We start from the raw sequence: 17,388 nt of genomic DNA, 5'->3' as shown, positions 1-17,388 counted from the left end.
GCTGCAGACATCGAACGCGCATGTGCGGAAATCGGTCGCGCACGCAGAATATCCGACAAGTGAAGAGTTCCCTCGGAGTTTCGGTGCCGGTCTGGGTAGCCTCGGGCTGCCAGGAAGTCAGGAGAAGGTAGCCGGAAGGAGAACCCGAGAGCAGGGCTTTCTGGGACCTGTAGTTGGGGCGCTGCCGAGGCCCTACTTTGAGAGAGCCCTTAATTCTTTAGGTCTGCAAGTCTCGCATTCGCAGTTCAGTGCTGCTTTTCGTACCGAATTCCGCTTCGAGCAGCCAGAAGAGAGTGGCCTGCTGTCGGACTCTCGTTCCCACAACGCTCTGCGGGGCCCCGCGGCGCCTGCCGGGAGCTGTAGTCCTCGCTCTGCGTACTGCGTTCGCCGAGGGGGAGGGCGGAGCTGCCGGCGGCCCGGGCGGGCTGGCAGCGAGAGTGGGTGCGAGAGCCGCCTCCGCCTCTGCCGCCTCCGCCGTCGCCTCCTCCGCCCGGGCCGTTCGCTGCTGCGCGGGGAGAGCGAGGCGGGGCCGCCGGGGCCGCCATGGAGCCCGACTCGGTGATTGAGGACAAGACCATCGAGCTCATGGTGAGTGCGGCCCGCTGGACCGTCCGTTCTTCCGTCCGACCGGCCCCGGGCGGGCCTGCCCACCTCAACGTCCGGCGCGAGGCCACCCCTGGCCCTTCCCTGCTGCCTCGGCCCGGACCTGGGCCCCCCGCCTTGCCTGGCCTCTGGCCCGGTGCGGTTCCTCCGGATCCCTCGAGCTCGCAGGCCGGACCTGGCCCGGCCCCCTCCATGCCCCTCGGTTTTCCTCCCACCCTCCCTTCCTCCAGTCTCTGGGCCCGTCCCTCGAACGACCCTCGCTCGCTCAGGCTGTGGTCTTAGCTCACACTCACTCTAGCATCCCGTTCCCCCTTTGGAAGGTATTTTTTTTTTCCTTCCCTGTTTCTCCGGTCCAGGCCTGCATAGCTCTTGCCAGCCCCACTGAGGCCGAGTGAGATGGTGATGGGAGAGGGTACAGCGTAGATCGACAGGGCCGTGGCCTCCGCATCCCGGAAGGGGTCTCAGCACCCTCTTCACGACCTGGGGCTGTATTGGTGCCGGCATCGGCCCTATGGGGGTGGAGGTGGAGAGCTCTCGGGTTGGAGGCTGTGACCGAAAAGGGGCCTCTTTCCTGGCCCCCTGTGGTGTCCGGCTTCTCGGACAAAGGGTTTCCTACTCGGCCGAGAGGGATGTTTGCAGAGCAAGGCCCTAGGTACTCTGGATTCCATCTCCCTGGAAAGAGAGACTGTAACTTCACGTTTTCCTGAGCTGCTTTGAGAAATTGGGGAGGAGGAGGGAGGGGCTGTCCTCATCACTGCCGCCAGTTCTTTCTTATAGAAAAAAAAAGGAAAGGGGGAGCCTATGGCCCAGGGAAGCGATCCCTCTTCTGTTTAGAAGCCTTTGGTAGCCAGGCCAGACTCCCTGAACCCACCCAACACCCCAGCCCCCTTCCGCCTTAGGACGTGGATCTAGAATGGGTTTTTAGAAACAGGACCACGAGAGAGTGGCTAGTAGAAACGAAAAATTTGCTACTTGGTGGATGATTTGGTTCAAAAAGTAAAATATGGCAGCTGTTACTGCCGGTTTGAACATTAGGGAAATCAAACTGGGCTCTGGAGAGTTGGGAGGGGGAAGTCTTTGCCTCAGCAAATGAACATGCCCAGGTTTTCTTCCTGTGGAAACCTTGACAGTTTCTTTGTATCTCTCCAAACAGTAACCTCTTCTACCCTAGGGTTGAGAAGAAAGATGAAAGAATCTAGTTAACATAGCAAAATGTTTTCCTAGCCAGATTTTCTCCAGTGTGAAAATGTTTATTGAGTCAGTGATTCCACTGGGTAGGGTCGGTGACATCAGAGCTACTTCCCCCATTTAATGCTATAAATAATAAATGGTGACACTGAAAGTCTGTTGGATAGCTGCATGGTTTCTGTGGATGATGGTGTCTGGGGAGTTGAGATGCATGTTTTAAAAATGGAAGTACAGTAGCGTAAACACAGAGGCAGCTTAATATTTGCTGTCCTTTGCATAATTCACTGCACTTCTCCAGCAGTCTTGGAAATTAGAGGGCAAAAAAAAAGCTCTCGTAGTTTTCTGATTTGTGTGTGTGTGTGTGTGTGTGTGCAAGCACACGTGTGGTTGCCTTCTAAGGGATACTGATATGAGTTTTTATTTGATTTTCACTTATTGGTAACTTTTCAGTACAACTTATCAAACTTTTGTAACTAAGCTTTTGATATTCTGCAAATTTTGTAGGGGTTATTTTGGTAAAATATCCTAATGGAATTACACATATAGTACATATTTTTATATATGTACAATATCTGTACTTACAACAGGAGGAGTACGGCATAGCAAAAAATTGTAACTTGGTATCTCTTTGAAATTGGCTGTTAAATTCTCCTTCCATTTCCATTCATTTAAAAAATAAGTAGGGACTTCCCTGGTGGTCCAGTGGATAGGATTCACTGCGGAGGGCCCTAGTTCTATCCCTGGTCAGGGAACTAAGAATCCACAAGCTGCACGGCGCAGCCAAAAATAAAATAAAATAACTAGAATGTTTTTTTCAAAAGAATTAAAGTACAGTGTAATCCATTTAATGTCTTTGAATGGATATGGAAAAAAAAGTCTCTTCCTAAATATAACTGGCTTCCTGTGCATTTTAATTTTACATGATTGTACTTGTCTGATCTGAAAAGATATTTCAGACTTTTCAGGGACATTATTAAGTGGGATTCTTAGAAAATTTAACAGAGAAGATTTAATAAGCTAATCATCTGGATCAGTTTTAAAAGTGGCTTTTCATATACAAATTGTGATATTCCCTCAAAGGGCTACCAGTTAAGATTCTTACCCAACTGTTTCATAAACATATATGTATTTATTTTAGTGTTATAGATAGCACAGATACTTAACAACTGATTTACTAAATCCAGGATCAGGTGTAGGAATGATAATGCCTTAAAATCTAATTGCACGTGGCTTTCTGTATTCACTGCATTTTAATTATAGTTTCCAGAACTAGATTAAAAACACTTTTTACATTGGTTTCAAAATAACATGATGAAAGGAGGGGAAGGGGTTAAACTGATGGTATTTTGAAAGCCTAAAGCATGAAATATTTTTAGATTTTTATGAGTCAGCTTCAGTACTCAAATATTTGTGATTGTGCTGCCTGTACCAGTTCGGTACTTAATGGTTAACAGGATAACTTTCAATTGATATTCCAGAGTGTGCTCTATCAAAAAAAGGAAACAGGGTTTCACCAATTTCTTAATCTTCATCCCTCTGCTTTCTTTGATTTTGATTCCTCCTTCCTTTTTTTCTTGCACTTTTTCAGTTTCCTAGGAAATAAAACTGGTGGTAGAATAATTAAATATTCAAAATATAACCCCCGTTGTTACTCCTACCCCTGCCTGTGACCAGGTTCACAAAAAGTGCTTCTCCAGCTGACCTTCCTCATAGGATTCAGTCTTTAATATACACTGTAAACTCTTGATGGAGACAACTGAATTTACAATTCCTGATGGTGAATAATTTAACCATCAGATGACTTTTGTGGCCTTACATTGGCCCAGTATGTACCTAGTTTGTGGGACTGCTTCTTAACTTCTGACTTTGGTTTTCAGTTCAGTTTGCTCAGTTGTGTCCGACTCTTTGCGACCCCATGGACTGCAGCACGCCAGGCTTCTCTCTCTGTCACCAACTTTGGTTTTAATTAGCCTTAATATTACTGAGGTAGAAAAGGAGTAAACCATTTGGAAATACACAGAAGTTCACTGGGCTTTGTCTAGTGCGGTGGACTTCACTGGGAAGAATGAAAGCTGCATTATGTATCACATGATATTTATTGCTCGAATTAGAAGTATGAGTTGTGCTCAGGCCCTTATTACTAGAAAGCATTCCCAGACCGGCTAATTGGAAGAATGGTCATTAGGCCTGCCTGTTAGAAAACAGCAAAAGTTAATGTTAAAGGTTTGGGAAAGATAATCCTGCTTCTTCCTCTGTGGGTGTGAGAGAACCCCTTTCCCCCTTTACTCAAGTAATGGGCAGTTTATCCTCTGTTGTGAGCTGCTGAATGGTTCGCTTCTTGGCTAAGTGACCTTAAGTGAATCATTTCTCTTCTGGTTACCTCTGAATGGCTATATTACTTGTTGAATGTAGTAATATAGGTAAAATACATTGGATCTCATTAAGAACTTATAATATCAAATCTATTTTTAGAGCTGTTGAAGTACGGACAGGCCACAAGACCAAAGAGATGAACGAAACTAAATGACATTATTGGAAGTAATTTTCTTTTTTTCTTTTTACATCTCTCCCCCTGCCCCCTCTTCTTGTCTTTGGCTTTCTGAGTGGAATAAGTGGGATTGTTTAGTGACTCCTTTAAAAAATCATGGTGTCTTTGTCACCATCACTTATCCTCATCTGCCTCTAGCCTTGTGCTGCTTTACCAAATGCAGGTTAAATAGATAAAGGCTTAGGTAGGGTCCAAATGAAATAAATCACACGCTATTTATAGACCTCACTGACTGGCCTTAAGAGGCTTATGACTCAAATATTATCAGTTTTTATTCCTGATTTTGGAGTAGGTTAGATGTTCTTTCAGATTTGATAAGGATAAACCTGATCCTGCTCACACATCTTGGCACTGACTCTTGAAAACTGAGAGAGCTCTATAGCACAGGAGAATTGCTAGCTTATTTCATAGGTTTACAGAACAGCACGTGTATTCCTCTGAGTAGTACTGTTTGGTCCTATGAATTTTAGAAACAGACTTTCCTGTGCTGTGAGGTGCCTGGGATCTTGGGTTCCACCTGGTGATATTTACAGTTTAAGGGAAAGAAAGCATTTGAAGTCCTCAAAATTCAGATTCCTGCCTCCTTTCCAGCTTTTTCTTCTCACATTCCTCACTTATTCTATATTCCTGCCAAAGTGTGGAGGATCATTGTTTTTCAGATTTCCTTTGTCAGCACTGATATAAACTGACCTAAGCCCATGTATCTCAAGCTACTGATATTAATGGGAAGGACCTAATAGCTCTCCAGCCAAATTGATTTAGGTGAGATCTCAGCAATCCTCTCTTCCACCCATGTTGATAACATCCTCTCCTCTCAGAACACAATTTAGATACCTCTTCTTGATGTCAATTTATGTTATGGTGGCAGATATAATTTTGTTTTTCTATTGATAGCAATGCCTACATGCTAATCATTGTTAAATGAACGAGTTCTGGCACTTTGTATTTATCTTGTGGCACTTAACATATTCTGGGCTTGTATTATCATTTCCTGTTTGTGTCCCCTATTAAATGATAAACTCCTCAGCAGTGCCTTCTTGTAGTAGGTGTTCAGTAAATGTTGAGTTGAGCTTTCCTGTTGGTTGCTTACATGTATTATTGCTGTCTGCCTGTGTCTTAGCCATCCTCTTTTCTGGAAATTGTCACCTATATCACTAATTCTCATAATAACTTGTTCCTAATGCATATGGGACTTACCAAACCTTCCTGTGTATCATGAAAGTTTGATCATGTCTAAAGCTGATTGTCCTTTGAATCCTTCACTATGTTTAGCGCTTGGGTGTGCAATAGATATTGATTTAAATTAATGTTAGATTTTCTTTTTTCATGCTGTGAAACCTTTTTAAGATTTCTGTTTGATAATTCCTAAGACAAGTGGGGATGGGTAGGGGAGAAAGACCGCTAAAGGGGAAAGAAGGGTGGTATGTGTTGCACAAGCTTCTGCTCAGAGACATTTTAACCATTATTTACAGACTGGTAAACGTATACAAATTGATTTATATACATCCCAGAGCGTGGGTGATAGCAGAATATTGAGGAAACTAAATTCCTTTTATATCTGTTGATGTGAACTTGCCAAACAGTTGGTAAGTTCTAAGGATCTGTGACCTTAGAGAAACATGATTTAACATAAAGGGCATGGGCTCTAGGGTGAAACACCTGAGTTTGTATCATAACTTTCACTTGCTGGCTGTGTGACCTTAAGAAAGTTAACCTTCCTCTGGTAAGATTTCATTGTGTGTAAAAATAAAAAAAATGGAGGTATCACTTCAGTGTTGGGAGGATTATGAGAGATGTATGTGAAAGGACCTTGCAAAGACTTGTCTCTCAGCAGCTGTCTGCCAAGTTAACTCTCCCCGCAAGTGTAGGGACCGTATTTTGTCAAGTACAGTCAAGACAGATGGTGTGAGAAAAAGTTTTAGTTTTTGCCCCTGATGTGTGCGTGTACTTAATTGTGAAGCTTTGCAGAGGCCTAAAATTCAGTTGCTTTTAGCCACGCATTTAATGAGGCTTCTTTGGGGAAAATGATGAAATCATACAGAGTCAATACTGCCTTGGAAATCTGGGAAATACAATTACTAAGAACTGCCAATTAGACATAATTAGACCTGTACTGTTATGGAGAGAAACCCTTTAACCCTGTTTTAGGTATCCTGGTGGACAGAGGCTGGTAATTGTTCATATTAACACTGAGCATGGTGATTTATGTTTGATCAATTTAGTTTAGCCAAGGAAATTAGAATTTTTAAATTCTTATTCTTGTTTGCTGGTGATTTTGACCTTTAACAGAGTAAGTGGTGACTAGGATACAAGGTTTCCTCCTGAGTTCTGTTGTTGCTCATTGAATTCGTTGACAAAAGGGGAAAAACCTGTTGGTCAAGAATGTGCTCGCTACCCTCCGTTCAGTTTCTGCTGATCACAGTTGCCTAACAGGAAGTTTGCAGGCAAATGAGGCACCAGCCAGGTAGACCTGACAGTCCAGGGGGGTATCTCTAACCTGGATCTCATTAACGAAGTTCAGAGATTGCCGGGTTCACTTATGTCAGCAGGAAGCATTTTAGGAGATTTCCTCTCAGGGTTAGTCAACAATGAAGACCTTCACAGAATGGAAAGCTGTGAAGTAGAAACAGTGGGATATTAACATGTAAATTGAAAAAAAAGTTTGTGAGTAGAGAGATGTGCAAATACCTAAGTGCTATGAATATCGAAAACTGTTCTCTAATAGCAAACCACTGGTCCATGGAAGAAAAAAAAATTAAGTGAGAACTCTGCTAAGAAAAAAGAACCTGAGTAATTATTATTTTAGAGTTAAATTGAGAACTCTTAACCAGTTTTGGGAACTAATGATAAAACGTGTTTTGGTTCTGTGAAATGATTGCTTGAGAGACTCAAAGAGGAAGGGGCAGAGGACATGAAGAACTTAATCCTTATTATCCTGGTCTGGCGTTTGTTAATCTTTGTTTCTCTGGCATAAGGCCTGCCACCAATTAGGCATTCAGTAAATGTTTATTTGAAGGAAAGAGGGGGAAAGTTAACTCACTAATGGAAGAAAAGGCCTGATGGTGCAGGAGGCTCAGAAATGAGTCTGTTAGTCAAATTGTTGTGGCTGTGTTTTGGTTGTAGCAGTGAGTTACACTTTGAAAATCAGACTATATTACTCTAGCAGTTAACTACTAGCCGTAGCTCACTAGCATTTTTTGTCAAAATTGGGTTTCTAGTTTTTTAGGCTCTAGACTAATGAGAGGAGCTTGAGCACTGTTCTTTGTGGTTTTGCTTACATGTGTTTAAGTTGAGGGTATTAAGACATTTCCACCTGTTTGCTATAAAGAGGTTACTCTTAGACTGGTACTTCAGTCACTTCAATGCTTTGCCTATACATGAAAAACCAGAACATCTTTAGTCTTTGCCTGTGGACTGTTTTGGAATTCTTTGTCACAGACACATCTTTGCCACAAAACACAGTCTGTGTGGGCAAGAGTATAAAATTAATATTGTGGCCTTAGAATTGCACGAATTTTTGATATTGCTTTTAAGTGGCAAGATTAAGGGAGTTAGCCCTCTCAGGATGGCTCAACAAGTTCAGTCGTGTTTTAGTTCAGCTAGACTGAAATACTTACTGTTTTGTATTTTTGTGGTTCTCTGTTCTGACATCAGTTAACTTAGAGCTTGGTTTCTTCTGCCCCAGGAATCATGGCCTTCTGGTCCTTGGAGTTTGGAGGCCACCATATTCTGTGAAAAGGGCATGGGCTCTAGCAACTAGTGGATGTAGGACTTTGAGCAAGTTATTTCTTCTTATATTTTTAAATATAAGTAATGAATGTAAAAGGCCTGGTCCATTAGTAACCCTTCAGTGAAGGTAGGTTTTATGGTTACTTCAGGAACATTTTGGCAGTAGTGTGGCAGTTGAGGAAGTAGCAAATTTATGTGCAAGCAGCTTCACAGTCTTTGGATTTTTAACTTCTTATCTGTAGCATCCTGTTGAATACCTTTTCCTGTCTGCCTTGTAGTTTGCTTAGAATTTATAATCTAATTGTAAGAGTTGGTATGGTAATAAAAGAATGTTGATATAATGTGGACTGGGCTTATGAGTTTAAAGGTGTTATCTAGTAAATTGTTTATTATGTTCATTCTTTTCCCTAGTGTACCCAGTGACTGGCCATTGTGGGGGATTGGCCTTTATTGAGTCAGAAGTTCACTCTTAAAGTTATGTCACATGTTTTGAAATGTCCTATATTTTAGCTGAGAGTTGAAGATTTGAGTGATATGTAGATGTCTTATGTGTAGCAAACTTAAAAATTTCTTGTTAGGTGCTTAAATAAATTTTTATTAGGAAATATTTGAGCCCTCCCCTCTTAATTATGGTTGACAAAGTTTCTGTAATTGTAGAGGAACTGTTTTAGGAAATGGATAAAATTCATTGTAGCTGAGTGATCTGGGACAATTTATATGGATAGTAGAGGAAGTTTTTATCATGTATTTGGAAATCGCATGTTATTTGTCATGAATAAGTATTCATGTTAGGGATGTTTCCTTCTTTGTTTTGTAGAATTTCTTATCCTCTCTCAACACAGAGGTGAGCAGTGCTCTGGCAGACCCTCTTACATGAAAACGTTGACTCAGGGCTTGTAACTTTTCTGTGCTTCAGATCCACCACTCCATTGACCCTTCCTTCCATTTCTTGGTGGCTGTCCTGTGCCGCTGGTGCCATGGTGGGTGTATGGATTGCTTTCTGTCTTTCAACAGTTACCGAAGTGCATGTTTGGGATTTTGTTGAAGAAAGCTGGATACAGTAAACGGAAAGAATCTTGGAAGCTGCTTGACTGCTGTCTTTTCTCAGACTAGTCTGAAAGGGAATACCCCCATTCATTCTGGATTGGTGGATCTGAAGTACAAAATATTGTCCAGGTAAGCAATTACCTTGTATTGTTTTGTTATGTAGAACTTGACTCATTGAGAGAAACTTAAAATTCCTTTACTTCTTTTTCCAATATAACAGAGAAAGGAAAAAATGCTAGATATTTATGTTTAGTGTTTATGTTTTGGTGTGGATTAGTTGGGTATTTGCTAGTCAAAACTTTGTTTCAGTGTAAGAAATGTAGTTATTTTTATTAAATAGGCCTAAAAGGTTTGTAGTCACAGCCTAACAGGAAATACAGTTCAGTAAACAAGGGACTTTTGTTTGAGGAGTAAGTTGGAAAATAAGGGAAACAAATGATGATTTTGTATTATCTCATGGTTTATAGTTATTACCTGGTCAAAATAATTTTTGTCGTTACTCTGTAAAGCAGTGGTCTTTTATCCTTAAGACTCCTGGAGAGTCTTCTCAGAATTTACTAATTAGCTACTGTTTATGGAGCATCTGCTAAGTGCCAGCCACTACTGTAGGCTCTTTACACGTTTTCTTATTTAGATGGCCTATGCTTCATGTGTATTTTACAAACAGTAAGATGACGCTCTTGAGTATTAAGTAAGTACAGTTAGTACAGTTAGTAAGTCATACAGCTAGTCAGTGGCAGAGCCAGGCTCTAAGCTTGAGCCTGTGTGTCTCCAAAGCTCTGGATCTTTCCATCTGGCTACGTTTGCTGAAGTTTGCACTTTAACTTCAGGATTTTCATATTGTCCGTATACCGTTAGAGCAAAGTGTCGTTTTCTACTGCGGGGTTCCACTTGGAGACTGCCTGACAGATCGTTGTTTGACATGATATTTTACTTATATCTGATGCTTTCCCTTCTTAATGAAAGGATTAGAAGTCAGTTTATCAAGTGAACCTAAAGGTAACTTAGGAGAGGCTGTACCTTTAAGTGTCAAAATGTGCTTTATACAGGGAAGTATCATTTGGTCTAGTGAACTCAAACCTGTATCTTCTCAGTTCCTCCTTAGTTTTCATTGGTTATTTAAATAGCTCAGGAGCTTATTATGTAGACTAGTTTTGACCTGTGGTTTGTCAGTCTTACAAGTAAGACATTGTCAGGAAACTCATGACTTTTTCTGGTGTTTAAGCACTCCAGAGTACTCATTTCCTTTAATCTTGAAAAAAATTCTTTATCATAGACTGACCCTATGGCTTTGTGATCCTTCTTTTATTTTATTCCTTTGTATTTGTTAATATTTCTTCTGGGTGAGCATTTTTCACATTTCCACGTGGAAAGTGAAGAGCTTTCAGGGTGGTGATGGTGATAGTAAAAGTAGTAGCAGTTAACACTGGGCACTTTATATTGAGCACAGTTGTGAACACTTTGCGTGTATAAACTCATTTTCATGGTGAGCTGGTGAAGTTGGTACCCTTATTTCTACTTTGCATATGTGGACTCTGAAGGCTAGAGCACTTAAATAACATGTTCAAGGCCATGTATCTATTAAGCGCCAAAGATGAGATATGAATCTAGGCAGTTTGGCTTAGAGAATGTGCTTCTAATGTCTGTGCCTCAAGTTTGTGGAGTATCATCTAGTGATAAAAAGAGGGGTGGAAATCCTGAAGACTAAAATTGTGTATTCTGATTTCATGAAATCATTACAAAGGGAAAGGAAACAGTTGTTGTTGAGTATCTATTTTGTACCTTCTGTAGAAGGTCGTCTCGCTCTCAGATTCTGTGTCAGTCATCCAAGACTGTCTACCAGGCTGTTTCCTGAGAGGACTCATAGTAGGGTTAGTTTAAGGTTATCTTCCAGAACAGTGCTGTCCAGTTAGAACTCTCTGGATTGTGGAAATGTTCATTATCTGTGCTGTTCAGTATGATAGCCACTAGCCGCATGTGACTGATTTGAAATGTGGCTCTGTAACTGGGGAACTGGATTTTAAATTTTAATTTAAATAGCCACAAATACAGTTTTAGAATTTAACTTCATCTTACCTCTGATTCTGGACTTAACTCTCTTAGAAATCTGATCTTGTCAGCTTGCTGAAATCCCACGGTTGGACTCACGTTAATTAATTAACCAGCTGTGCAAGACTGATATGTAAAATCAGAATTCCAGTTTATTAATTTATAATGATGTGTGCATGTTGGTGTGATGAATGTCAACTTTTCTGATTGGTAGATTTGCTTATTAGGTCCTACTCAACATGCCAGCTTAAGTTTTTCAAATAAGAAACACTAGTTAGAAGGACCTGAAGACTCAAGCCAATCAAGTGGTTTAGTTAGCATGGACTTGACCAGGGAAGTTATATAGTTGCTGGCCTGAGACTGAGATGACCTCATTCATCTTTTACTTTAAGGATGGATGATTTTTCTGTCTTCTTGCAGCTTCTCTGCTTGCTTTTACTTCCCATATCCTTTTCTGATTGTGGCATTCATTTTGGCATGTTAATACATTCAGCTTGAATGCAGTCTTGTCTTACAGATCTGGGAAGCTCTTTGTTTTTCTTAAGGCACTTTTGTCACTGTTAGGATCCATTTTGTGTTCATTTTTGTCTCTAAGAAGGCAGTTGAATTTTCCTTGCTTCCGCGAGGCCTCTTTTTACTGAAATAGACTAATTAGCTTATTTAATTTGGTCCTATAGTGTGGGGTGGAATAGGAACATAGTCATAAAAAAATGCCTGATGCGTTCTGTTTGTCTTACTCCATGTTATTAAATAAGCTTGTTTTTAGCTCTCACTGTATCATTGTTTTGGGACTTGTGCTTGAGCCTTCTGTTCCTTAAGTAGAAAGAGGGGTGTAACCAAGTTTGCATTTAAGACGTTAACTTCTCAGGTGTCTGCAAGATGGATTGAAGAGACTCAAGGCAAGGGGACTAGTTAGTTCAAGGGAGCAATGATTAAGGTGAACCAAAGCATTGACGGTGGGCATGGTAGAGGTGGGGTGGACTTAAAAGACCTGCCAAACTTGGGGATTGGTTATAGGAGTAAAAGATGGATGGGATATAATATAAATTTTAGTGTTTTGCCCTGGGCGCCAGAATAGATATTTGTTCTCTTTTTCAAGATAGGGAAGACTAGAAGAGTAGACTGGGGAGTGTGGAGGGAGGAGGAAAGAAGTGAGTTCGGTTAATGAATTTGAGTTGTCTGTGGGTTAATCCTCTAAAAGGAGAAATATCTAGTAAGAATATCAATTGGGAGCTCACCAGAAAGAGCAGGGAAAGAAAGGTTTGGGAGTTTTTATTTAGCCTCAAGTGGTAGCTAACTTTATTTAGTGGAATTAGAAGATTAATAGATGGGGAAACAAATAGATGGCGAAACAATGGAAACAGTGGCAGACTTTATTTTTTGGGGCTCCAAAATCACTGCAGATGGTGACTGCAGCCATGAAATTAAAAGATGCTTGCTCCTTGGAAGAAAAGTTATGACCAACCTAGACAGCATATTAAAAAGCAGAGAGAGACATTACTTTGCCAACCGAGGTCCATCTAGTCAAAGTTTGGTTTTTCCAGTGGTCATGTATGGATCGGAGAAGGCAATGGCACCCCACTCCAGTACTCTTGCCCGGAAAATCCCATAGATGGAGTAGCCTGGTGGGCTGCAGTCCATGGGGTTGCTAAGAGTCGGACACGACTGAGAGACTTCACTTTTCACTTTCATGCACTGGAGAAGGAAATGGCAACCCACTCCAGTGTTCTTGCTTGGAGAATCCCAGGGACGGCGGAGCCTGGTGGGCTGTCATCTATGGGGTTGCACAGAGTCGGACACGACTGAAGCGACTTAGCAGCAGCAGCAGCAGCATGTATGGATGTGAAAGTTGGACTATAAAGAAAGCTGAGTGCCGAAGAATTGATGCTTTTGAACTGTGATGTTGGACAAGACTTGAGAGTGTGGACTGTAAGGAGATTAAACCAGTCCATCCTAAAGGAAATCAGTCCTGAATATTCATTGGAAGAACTGATGCTGAAGCTCTAATACATTGGTCACCTGATGCGAAGAGCTGACTCACTGGAAAAGACCCTGATGCTGGGAATGATTGAAGGCGGGAGAAGGGGACGACAGAGGATGAGATGGTTGGATCACATCACTGACTCAGTGGGCGTGAGTTTGAGAAAGCTCTGGGAGTCGGTGATGCAGCCTGGGGTACTGCAGTCCATGGGGTTGCAAAGAGTTGGACACGACTGAGCAACTGAACTGCACTGAAGATTAGTAAGAGTAAATAAAGATTTGAGGAATCTGTATCTGTGCCTGGAAATGCTAATATAAAGAAATGGGCTACAGCTCAGGTTATGATGTTGAACAAGAGGTGTTACTACTCTCTTTTTCACATTGATCTGGGAATTGTGACAGCCTATTCCCAATCTGCAGATTAGTCCATTATGTTTGGATTGTGATATTTTTTCCACTGTAATGATTTATTTCATTAAAGGAGATACAGTTTTTGAAATGTATTTTTAAAAGAGCCATTTTGTCATTACACATCTTTTTTTTTTTTTGGTCGTTACACATCTTACATGTGTGTTAGTCACTCAGTTGTGTCCGACTCTTTGCGACCCAGTGGACTCCTCTGTCCATTCGTAGATTTGTCAAATTCATTTTTTACATCCAGTGGCAAAAACAAGGGGAAATTAACCTAAACAGTGAACGTTCTGGATTAAGTGTGAAATGAGAAATGGAAATTTGCTCTTCTCTCAACCTGTCTCGATTCCTGAATGCTTCTCATCTAGCTGTGATAAGACACGGTTTTTAAAATCACAGCAGGAGGCCTGAGCCCGAACCAGCTGTTCAGCATCTACTAGTCAGTCAGTTGAAGAAACAGCAAACTGTTCAAGCGCTTGTGTGAAAATTAGCTGTGTAGAAATAATTGAGATGGTGTGTTGGTCCAGTGTGGCATATATTTAGGAGATTTTTAAGGCAGATTTCTACTATATGCTGTTTTCACCTTATGCACAGACTTTAGACTGTAATTCTCAGGTGAGCTGTAACTCTACTGTGATTAGGTTTTGATCATGAAAGCATGGAGATATGACGATTTCATTATAGCTACAATCAACACTTATCAAAACCTTTTTTGAATATGTCATATATGTCTGTGTTATAATAAGGTGCAAAAAGGAGTATACAGTTAAGAAGAAAAGTTTCCCATTCTCTTCAGCGTCAGCTACTCAACCACCCCAAGGAAAAAGAGATGCAGGGAGGCAAGTGGTTGTCTGAGGAGGCTTTACAAATACCTGAGGAAAGAAGAGAAGGGAAAGGCAAGAGAGAAAGGAAAGATATATCCAACTGAGTGCCAAGTTCCAGGGAATAGCAGGGAGGAATAAGAAGGCCTTAGATGAACAGTGCAAAGAAATAGAGGAAAGCAGTAGAATGGGAAAGACTTGCAATCTCTTCAAGGAAATTGGAGGTATCAAAGGAACATTTCATGCAAGGATGGGCACAATAAAGGACAGAAACGGTAAGGACCTAACAGCAGAAGAGATTTAGAAGAGATGGCAAGACTACACCGAAGAACTTTACAGAAAAGGTTTTAATGACCCAGATAACCATGAAGGTGTGGTCACTCACCTAGAGCTGGACAACCTGGAATATGAGGTCAAGTAGGCCTTAGGAAGCATTACTAGAAACAAAGCTAGTGGAGGTGATGGAATTCCAGCCGAGCTATTTAAAATCCTAAAGGGTAATGCTGAATATTTATTAGAAGGGCTGAAGCGGAAACTCCAACACTTTGGCCACCTTATGGAAGGAGCCGACTTGTTGGAAAAGACCATGATGCTGGGAAAGGAGAAGGGGCAGCAAAGGATGAGATGGTTGGAGGACATCACTGACTCAATGGACATGAATTTGGACAAACTCCTGAGGATAGTGGAGGACAGATGTAACCAGTGTAACGGCGTTACATTGTTTCTAAACTGGGTACTTTTTAAATTGTTCTTTTATTTTCCTCATAACTTTTTATTATGAAGAATTTAATTTATATGAGAGTTGAGGAAAAAGCAGTACAACAAACACCTGTATGCTCTCTCCACCTAGGCTCAACATAAAAGAGTACTCCATATTATAACCAAATATTAAATATAGTCATATGCATTTTATACATAAAACCACAAAACTATTTTTATCTGAGAAAATGAAAGTAATCCCATAATATAATAAAGAGTACTTAGAAACATTTTGCCTTATTTGAATCATTTCTCTGCTCCCACCTTGGTCTTCCCTTCCCACCCTCCTCCCTTTTGTGTCCTCTCCCCAAGTAAGTACTCTTTTATGTTGTTAAACAGTTTGAAAGTACCTTGCAGACACTATACCTCACTCTAAATATTTCAGCATGTATCTTTTAAGAATAAAAATAGCCTCTCCTCTCTAAAAGCCAACACACACATAATACATGCACCATGTATGTAGTAACATCTGCATATTATAACCAAATATTAAATATAGTCATAGACATTTTATACATAATATAAAACCACAAACTATTTTTATCTGAGAAAATGGAAGTAATCCCATAATATAATACTCAGTTAAATTTTTCCACTTGTCCCAAGAATGTCTTTTTGAGCACACCTTCTTTAAAAAAACAAAAACCAGGTTTTGTTTGGTCAAACAAAATAACCCCTTTGTATTTAGTTATGATGTCTTTTTAATTTCTTCTCATTTTAGGAGTCTCTCTGCCCTTCTCTGTCTTTTGCGATTGACTTTCTTTTTTTTTTTTTTAAGTCCAGTTCAGTTGTCCTGTAGGATATGCAACATTCTTCACTTGTTTGAACATTTCCTCATGGTGTTATTGAGCTTGCTTCTCTAGCTCCTGACTTCCTGTAAACTGGAAGTTATGTGAGAGGCTTGATTGCAGCTCATTTAAACATTTTTGACAAGAGTGCTTCATCATAGGTGAAGTATACTTTGGGTTGAGTCATGTCGGGAGGCACCTCAAATGACAAGTTATCCCATTATGAGCTGTGCTAAATTGGATCCTTTGTCTAAGGTGGCAGCATTCAGATCTCTCCGTTAAGGTACAGTTTTATCATCTGTTATTAGAAAGGACTCTTTGGAATAATATTCTGGCACCTTGTAAATCACCTGTTACATTATAGCCTTTCACCCTGTGGTTCCAGCTTCCTGCCTGAAATCATTTATTTCAATGTAAGTTACAAAATTTTGGCTTTCTGTCATTTCGTCTGTATTTATTAGCTAGAATTCATTGAGGCCGTCCCTGTTTCTCCTCCTTCCTTTTGTGTATCACTGTACTCTTCGTAGACGTTTGTTTATTCAGTGTGTTAACAGTCAGTCACAGTCTTTATGGGTGTTCCGATTTGGCTGATGAGAGCCCCTCAGGGTAGCGCCTGCTTCCTTTTTAATGTGAGTCCATCAGTTTTGGTATGCTCCTTGCTCTTCTACTTTGCCTGCATATCAAGGATCAACCATTTCTCTAAGAAGCTCTGGTTCCTTTTAGTGGAAAATGGTGCTTAGAAACCAAAATCAGTACTGTTGGGTTTTGTTGCTTCTAGATCTTTTCAATAGACAGAACTAAAATATGTATTTGAAAAGAATCATGGGTTCATGTTAGTTCTGAGTCAAAGTTAATATTACAGGGATATTTTTCTGAACCTGTTAGCCTTTTTGATTTTCAGAATCATAGCGATCATACTGTGTAACGGCCATCTAGTTGAAGTACTAATTGCCATGGATATAGGCAGATAAATAGCTCTATTCATTAATTATTAATCATGTAATCAACAGGTTCTGTTTGGTCATGTCGGGAATACAGAACAGAATCAGATGTATATCTTGCTTCCAGAATCTTGCAGTCTTTTACGTTAAAAGCTGTAGTATAATGTGAAAACTGCTAAGGGTCATGAAAGGTGGATATACGATGTGTGGAAGCTAGAAAAGAAAGGAAATTTTATGAAGAAGAGTTTTAACAGTTACCCTTTGAGGCCTGAGCTTTTATGGGTGTGGATGTGCTGGGGCGGAAGAGGGCTTTCACGGCAGAGGCAGGTGGGCCAGCAGTAGCAGCTGGCGGGCCGTGGCGCGCGTTGTCTGTGAGGAGGGCGAGTAGGCAGCTAGGGGGGCTGCCGTGTAGTTTGTGTGAAGGAATTGAGGTAGACTGCAAAGAGATTATAATCAAACCTTGGGTTATCCTTTAGGTCATAAGTTACAGACAAGCAGCCTGTAGATAGAGATCCACAGATGTA

The 17,388-nt window shown here is 40.9% G+C and overlaps 1 protein-coding gene across 7 annotated transcripts in view; it reads left to right on the top strand.

The window, feature by feature from the left end:
* Positions 1–287: 287 nt before the first annotated feature.
* FBXW11 (F-box and WD repeat domain containing 11) overlaps positions 288–17,388 on the top strand; it is a 213,949-nt gene continuing 196,848 nt past the window's right edge. For 4 of the 7 annotated variants that reach the window (XM_043887716.1, XM_043887719.1, XM_043887715.1 and 1 more), the window contains exon 1: positions 375–588. In XM_043887716.1, the coding sequence (XP_043743651.1) occupies positions 544–588 (45 nt within the window). In that variant the 5' untranslated portion in view covers positions 375–543. Of the gene's footprint in view, positions 589–9,082; positions 9,245–17,388 lie in introns of all 7 variants that reach the window. The other 3 variants (XM_043887721.1, XM_043887720.1, XM_043887722.1) reach the window with 3 other exon arrangements.

Source organism: Cervus elaphus, chromosome 25 (assembly GCF_910594005.1).
Source record: "Cervus elaphus chromosome 25, mCerEla1.1, whole genome shotgun sequence".
Taxonomy (NCBI): domain Eukaryota; kingdom Metazoa; phylum Chordata; class Mammalia; order Artiodactyla; family Cervidae; genus Cervus; species Cervus elaphus.
Note: the sequence above shows the minus strand (reverse complement) of the source record. Positions and strands in the feature narration are given on the sequence as shown.